This window comes from Pan paniscus, chromosome 15 (genome assembly GCF_029289425.2).
Source record: "Pan paniscus chromosome 15, NHGRI_mPanPan1-v2.0_pri, whole genome shotgun sequence".
Classification (NCBI taxonomy): Eukaryota; Metazoa; Chordata; class Mammalia; order Primates; family Hominidae; genus Pan; species Pan paniscus.
This window is the reverse complement of record NC_073264.2, coordinates 82349115-82356788: the sequence shown is the minus strand read 5'-3', so window position 1 is coordinate 82356788 and position 7674 is coordinate 82349115. Positions and strand designations below refer to the sequence as shown.

General features: G+C 40.6%; 1 protein-coding gene across 1 annotated transcript; it reads left to right on the top strand.

The window, feature by feature from the left end:
* LOC100974385 (dynein light chain 1, cytoplasmic-like) lies at nucleotides 1–1651 on the top strand. Its single transcript, XM_063596095.1, has one exon. The coding sequence runs from the start codon at nucleotides 41–43 to the stop codon at nucleotides 317–319; it is 279 nt and encodes a 92-aa protein (XP_063452165.1). The 5' UTR covers nucleotides 1–40; the 3' UTR covers nucleotides 320–1651.
* Nucleotides 1652–7674: the final 6023 nt, after the last annotated feature.

Here is a 7674-nt window from a genome sequence, read left to right as displayed (position 1 = left end):
CCTCCCAGGGGACCATTGCAGTTGGCCAGCCCCTTTCTCCATGGTAACCATGTGCGACCGAAAGGCCGTGATCAAAAATGCGGACATGTCGGAGGAGATGCAACAGAACTCAGTGGAGTGCGCTCCTCAGGCGCTGGAGAAATACAACATAGAGAAGAACACTGTGGCTCATATCAAGAAAGAATGTGACAAGAAGTACAATCCCACCTGGCATTGCATCCTGGGGAGGAACTTCAGTAGTTACGTGACACATGAAACCAAACACTTCATCTACTTCTACCTGGGCCAAGTGGCCATTCTTCTGTTCAAATCTGGTTAAAAGCATGGACTGTGCCACACACCCAGTGGTCCATCCAAAAACAAGGACTGCAGCCTAAATTCCAAATACCAGAGACTGAAATTTTCAGCCTTGCTAAGGGAACTCCTCGATGTTTGAATCTTTGTTGTGTTTTGTACAGGGCATTCTCTGTACTAGCTTGTTGTGGTTACAAAACAATTAGCACAATAGCCTACATCTGTATTTATTTTCTATTCCATACTTTTGCCCCACGTTGTTTTCTCTCAAAATCCATTCCTTTAAAAAATAAATCTGTTGCAGATGTGAAAAGAAAAAAAAAAAGTCCCACAAACCATTCCTGGCAGGCACACCCCAAGGCCAACTGAGCAACCATGTGTGCATGCCCCCAGCCAGAGTAACAACCCTGTGACCTAAACCACAGTGAGCCAAACCCCAAGTTGGCTGACCCACTGTGTGCATACACACACACACACCAGGCCTGAGAAACAGTCTGGGAAGCCCAACTCCAACTCCAGCAAAGCCACATCATTATCACAAATTCTCTCAGCCTAGACCACTGAGAAACACACAAATGCCACTAGTATGGATTACAGCTGAAGAGACTACCTAGAATCAAGGTACATACCTAGAATCAAGGTCAATGCACCCCACGGAACTGACACCCAAAGGTTTATTGGTACAAATAAGTGTTTCCCTATGAAGCCTTCTTCATAAAACTGGAAAACATAACTTTTCCACCAGATGTGTAGAAATCAATGTATGAACACATCAACCATGAAAAGGGGAAAGAAACATGTCACTTTCAAGGAAAACAATACTTCTCTAGTAACAGACTCTAATAAAACAATATGAAATGACAGAAAAAGAATTCAAAATAATAATCTTAACCTCAATAAGATGCAAGAGAATACAGATAGACTATTTAATGAAATCACAAAAATCAGTTTATTATTTGAATGAGAAATTCAACAAAAAGATAGATATCATAAAAAGAAGCAAACAGTCTCTCCCTCCCCCTCCCCTTCCCCCTCCCCCTCCCCCTCCCTCTCCCTCTCGGCATGGTCTCCCTCTGATGCCCAGCCGAGGCTGGACTGTGCTGCCACCATCTCGGCTCACTGCAACCTCCCTGCCTGATTCTCCTGCCTCAGCCTGCAGAGTGCCTGGGATTGCAGGCGCGCGCCGCCACGCCTGACTGGTTTCTTTATTTTTTGGTGGACATGGGGTTTCGCCGTGTTGGCCTGGCTGGTCTCCAGCTCCTGACTGCGAGTGATCTGCCAGCCTCGGCCTCCCGAGGTGCCGGGATTGCAGACGGAGTCTCGCTCACTCAGTGCTCAATGTTGCCCAGGCTGGAGTGCAGTGTCGTGATCTCAGCTCGCTGCAACCTCCACCTCCCAGCCGCCTGCCTTGGCCTCCCAAAGTGCCAGATTGCAGCCTCTGCCCGGCCGCCACCCCGTCTAGGAAGTGAGGAGCGTCTCTGCCCGGCCACCCATCGTCTGGGATGTGAGGAGCCCCTCTGCCCGGCTGCCCAGTCTGGGAAGTGAGGAGCACCTCTTCCCAGCCATCATCCCGTCTAGGAAGTGAGGAGTATCTCTGCCCAGCCGCCCATCGTCTGGGATGTGGGGAGCGCCTCTGCCCCGCCACCCCGTCTGGGAGGTGAGGAGCATCTCTGACCGGCTGCCCCGTCTGAGAAGTGAGGAGCCCCTCCGCCCGGCAGCTGCCCCATCTGGGAAGTGAGGAGCCCCTCCGCCTGGCAGTCGCCCCGTCCGGGAAGTGAGGAGCGTCTCCGCCCAGCAGCTGCCCCATCCGGGAGGTGGGGGGCAGCCCCCACCCGGCCGCCACCCCGTCTGGGAGGTGGGGGGCGCCTCTGCCTGGCCGCCCCGTCTGGGAAGTGAGGAGCCCCTCTGCCCGGCCACCACCCCGTCTGGGAGGTGTACCCAACAGCTCATTGAGAACGGGCCATGATGACGATGGCGGTTTTGTCGAATAGAAAAGGGGGAAATGTGGGGAAAAGAAAGAGATCAGATTGTTACTGTGTCTGTGTAGAAAGAAGTAGACATAGGAGACTCCATTTTGTTCTGTACTAAGAAAAATTCTTCTGCCTTGGGATGCTGTTAATCTATAACCTTACTCCCAATCCCATGCTCTCTGAAACATGTGCTGTGTCCACTAAGAGTTAAATGGATTAAGGGCGGTGCAAGATGTGCTTTGTTAAACAGATGCTTGAAGGCAGCATGCTCCTTAAGAGTCATCACCACTCCCTAATCTCAAGTACCCAGGGACACAAACACTGCGGAAGGCGTCAGGGCCCTCTGCCTAGGAAAACCAGAGACCTTTGTTCACATGTTTATCTGCTGACCTTCCCTCCACTATTGTCCTATGACCCTGCCAAATCCCCCTCTCCGAGAAACACCCAAGAATGATCAATAAATGCTAAGAAAAAAAAAATTTATAAACATAATGACTGCAAAAGTCTATATTTTCTTTTTAGTATTCTTTCTTAAATGTATTTTCTACCCTAATATTTCATGAGAACTTTGATTCCTACTAAAATATGAATGTTCACATAAAAAAAAGAAGCAAACAGAAATCCAAGAGCTGAAGAATTCAGTGAATGAAATACAAAATATGCTTAAGAGCTTCAATAACAGACTAGACCAAGCAGAGAAAGGAATTTCTAAACTTGAAGACAGGTATTTTGAAATAACATACACAGACCATAAAAAAAACGGATAAAGAATAAAGAATAAAAACGAATGAAGAAAGTATACAGAATTTATGGGTATCATGGGCATTCCAGAAGGAAAAGAAGAGAAAAGGTGAGCAAAACATAGTTGATAAAATAATCAGCAGAAACATTCTTGGGAGAGAGACAGAGATCTATGTTCAGGAAGATCAAAGAACCCCAAACAGATCCTCTCCAAGGCACATTAAAGGAAAAACATCAAGTCACATATAAGGGCATCTCAATTAAACTAACAAAGCATTTCTCAGCAAAACCTTACAGGCCAGAAGAGAATAGGATAATATATTCAAAGTACTAAAAGAAAAAGAAACTGCCAGTCAAAAATATACCTAGCATAGCTATCCTTCTAAAATAAAGAAGTAAAATCTTTGATAGATAAGAAAAAAACTAAGGAAATTTATCACCACCAGACCAGCCTTACAAGAGATACTCAAGGGTATCTTATATCTGGAAGTGAAAACACAACTACCACCATTATTTACCTACATGCAGGAGAAAGAAAGGAATCAAAGCTTATTGCTACAGAAAACCACCCAACTGCAAAAATAAACAAAAAGAAAGTAAGGAACAAAGAACATATAAACCAACCAGAAAACAGGGCTGGGAGCAGTGGTTCACACCTGTAATCCCAGCAATTTGGGAGGTCAAGGCGGGCAGATCACGAGGTCAGGAGATCGAGACCATACTGGCTAACAATGAAACCCCATCTCTACTAAAAATACAAAAAATTAGCCAAAATTAGCTGGGTGTAGCAGCGGGCACCTGTAGTCCCAGCTACTCGGGAGACTGAGGCAGGAGATTGGCCTGAACCCGGGAGGCGGAGCTTTCAGTGAGCCAAGATTGTGCCACTGCACTCCAGCCTGGGCGACAGAGTGAGACTGTCTCAAAAAACAAACAAAAACCAAAAAACAAACAAAAAAATCAGAAAACAATCAATAAAATGACAGAAGTAAGTCCTCACCTACCAATAATAACTTTGAATGGAAATGGATTAAATTCCCCATTTAAAACATATAGACTGGAGGAATTGATTAAAACAATTGATAACAAGACCCAACTTTATGCTGCTTACAAAAAAACTCACCTCACCAGTGAAGACACACAAAAATTGAAAGTGAAGGGCTAGAAAAAGACACCCCATGTAACTGGAAATCAAAAGTGAGCAGGAGTAGCTATACTTACATTAGATAAAACATACTCCAAGTCAAAAGCTGTAAAAAGAAAAAAAGAATGACATTAATTATATCTTAATAAAGGAACCAATTCTGTAAGAGAATATAACAATTGTAAATATATATGCACCCAACAGATATATAAGGCAAATATTAGATTTAGAGGGAGTGATAGACTCCACTATAGATAATTGGGGACTTTAAAACCCCACTCTCAACATTAGACAGATCATCTAGACAGGAAATTATTAAAGAAACATCCAATTTAAACTGTACCATAGGCCAAATGGACCTAACAGACATTTACAGAATACTTCACCAACAGCTGTAGAATATACATTATTTGGGGCATGGTGGTTCATGCCTGTAATCCCAGCACTTTGGGAGGCTGAGGCAGGTGGATCACTTGAGGTCAGGAGTTCAAGACCAGCCTGACCAACATGGTAAAACCCCAACTCTACTAAAAAAATACAAAAAGTAGCCATGTGCAGCGGCACGTACCTGTAGTCCCAGCTACTTTGGAGGCTGAAGCAGGAGAATCGCTTGAACTCAGGAGGTGGAGGCTACAGTGAGCCAAGATTTTACTACTGCACTCTAGCCTGGGCAACAGAGCGAGATTCCATCTTTAAAAAAAAAAAAAAAAAAAAAAATATATATATATATATATATATATATATATATTCTTTTCATCTGCACATGGAACATTTTCCAGGACTGACCATATGTTAGGACATAAAACAGGTCTTAAACAATTTTTTTAATTTTTAAAAATTGAAATCATATCAAGTGTCTTATCTGGTCATGATGGAATAAAACCAGACATCAATGACAAGAGGAACATTTGAAACTATAAAAAGATATGGAAATTAAATAACATACTGCTGAACAACCAATGGATGAAGGAATTAAGAATGAAATTTTAAAATTCCTTAAACAAATAAAAATAGAAACACAACATACCAAAACTTATGGGTCACAGGAAAAGCAGTATTAAGAGGCAAATTTATAACAATAAATGCCTACATCAAAAAAGTAGAAAGATTTCAAATAAAGAGCTGAAAAATGCACCTCAAGGAATTAGAATAGCAAGAACCAAACCCAAAATTCATAGAATGAAATAATAAAAATAGCAGAAATAAACAAAATGGAGACTAAAAATTCAAGAAAACCAAAAGCTGTTTTTTTAAAGATAAACAAAATCAACAAAGCATTAGCGAGAATAACTAAGAAAAAAGATAGAAGACCTAAATAAATATAATCAGAAAAGAAAAAGGAGATGTCACAACGAATACTACAGAAATACAAAGCATCATACAGACTACAATGAACAACTGTATACCAATAAATTCAAAAACCTAGAGGTTACAGATAAATTTCTAGACACAAACAACCTAAAAAGATTGAACCAAGAAGAGATAGAAAACCTGAACATCCTCTATAATAGAAGCATGTCAAAAAAAAAAAAAAGAAAGAAAAGAAAACCTGAGCAGACCAATAATAAGAAACAAGATTTAATCAGTAATAAAAAGTCTTCCAACAAAAAGTAGTCCAGGACCAGATGGTGTTAACATTCTGAATTCTACTGAACATCTAAAGAAGAAGTAATATAATTTCTTCTCAAACTACCTCAACAAATTGACCATAGGGAATTCTTCCTAACTCATTCTATAAGGCCAGCATTACCCTGATACCAAAACCAGACAAGAACACACAATAAAAGAATACTTCAGGCCAATACCCCAATGAGCATAGACACAGAAATCCTCAACAAAATACCAGCAAACCAAATCCAATAACATATCAAAAAGATAATACACCATGATCAAATGGGATTTATTCTAGGAATAGAAGGATGGTTTAACATATGCAAATTAATAAATGTCATACATCGCAGCAATAGAATGAAGAACAAAACCATATGATCATCTGAATAGCTGCAGAAAAAGCTTTTGATAAAATTCAATATCCCTCTATGATGGAAAAATCTTAATAAATTAGGTATAGAAGGAAAGTACCTCAACGCAATAAAGGCCATATATGACAAAACTACAGCTAAGGTCTTTATGGAACAGGGAAAAGCTAAAAGCTTTTCTTTAAGAACTGCAACAAGGTAAGATACCCACTCTCACCAGACTTACTCAATACGGTACTGGAAGTCTTAGCCAGAGCAATTAGGCAAGAGACAGAAATAAAGGGCATCCAAATTAGAAAGGAGACATTGAAAATGACATGATCTTACATGGAGAAGAAACTAAAGACTCTACCAAAACTCTTAGAATTAATCAATCAATGAATTCAGTAAAGTTGCAGAATACAAAATTAATATCAAAAATCAGTAGTGTTTCTATACACAATGAACTAGCTGAGTAAGAAAGCAAAACCATTTAAAATAGCTACAAAAAATAAAATACCTAGGAATAAATTCCAGTGAATGGATAAAGAAAATGTGGTATATATACACAATAAAATACTATTCAGTGATTAAAAAAAAAATGAAACCCTGTCATGTGCAGCAACGTGGATGGAACTGGAGGACAGTATGTTAAGTGAAATAAGCCAGGAAGGGAAAGTTAAACACCACATGTTCTCCCTCATGTGTGGAAACTAAAAAAAGTGGATCTCATAGAAGTAAAAAGTAGAACAGAGGATACTAGAGGCTGGGAAGGGTAGGAGGAAGGAAGAGGAAGGGAGAGATTTGCTCAAGGATACAAAATTACAGCTAGATAAAAGGATTAAGTCCTAGTGTCCTATACCCTGTAGGATGACTATAGTTAACAATAATATTGTATATAGGTTGAAATAGCTAGAAGAAGGATATTGAAACACATTCCCAACACAAAGAAATAATACGTGTTTGGGGCCAGGCGTGGTGTCATGCCTGTAATCCCAGCACTTTGGGAGGCTGAGGCAGGCGGATCACAAGGTCAGGAGATCGAGACCATCCTGGCTAACACGGTGAAACCCCACCTCTACTAAAAACACAGAAAATTAGCCTGGCGTGGTGGCGGGCGCCTGTAGTCCCAGCTACTTGGGATCCTGAGGCAGGATAATCGCTTGAACCCGGGAGGCAGTAAGCTGAGATCGTGCCACTGCACTCCAGCCTGGGTGACAGAGCGAGACTCTGTCTCCAAAAAAAAAGAAATAATACATGTTTGGGAAGTTTAATATGTTAATATGCTAATTATCCTAATCTGATTAGGCTAATTTGATATATATGTTATATATATCAAAACTTCACTATGTACCCCATGACTATATAAAGTTATTTGTCAATTAAAATTTAAATTAAAAAAGAATTGGAGCCATTACTTTATCACATATTTAATCTTCATAATTATCAGTTATCATTATTATATCCATTTCATTCATTTCCTTGATAAGTAAACTCAGGCTTTAAATAATATGAGTTTACAGAGTTCTTAGAGCTTTTGGTGAAACTGTTTTTGGAGCTTGCCATGGCT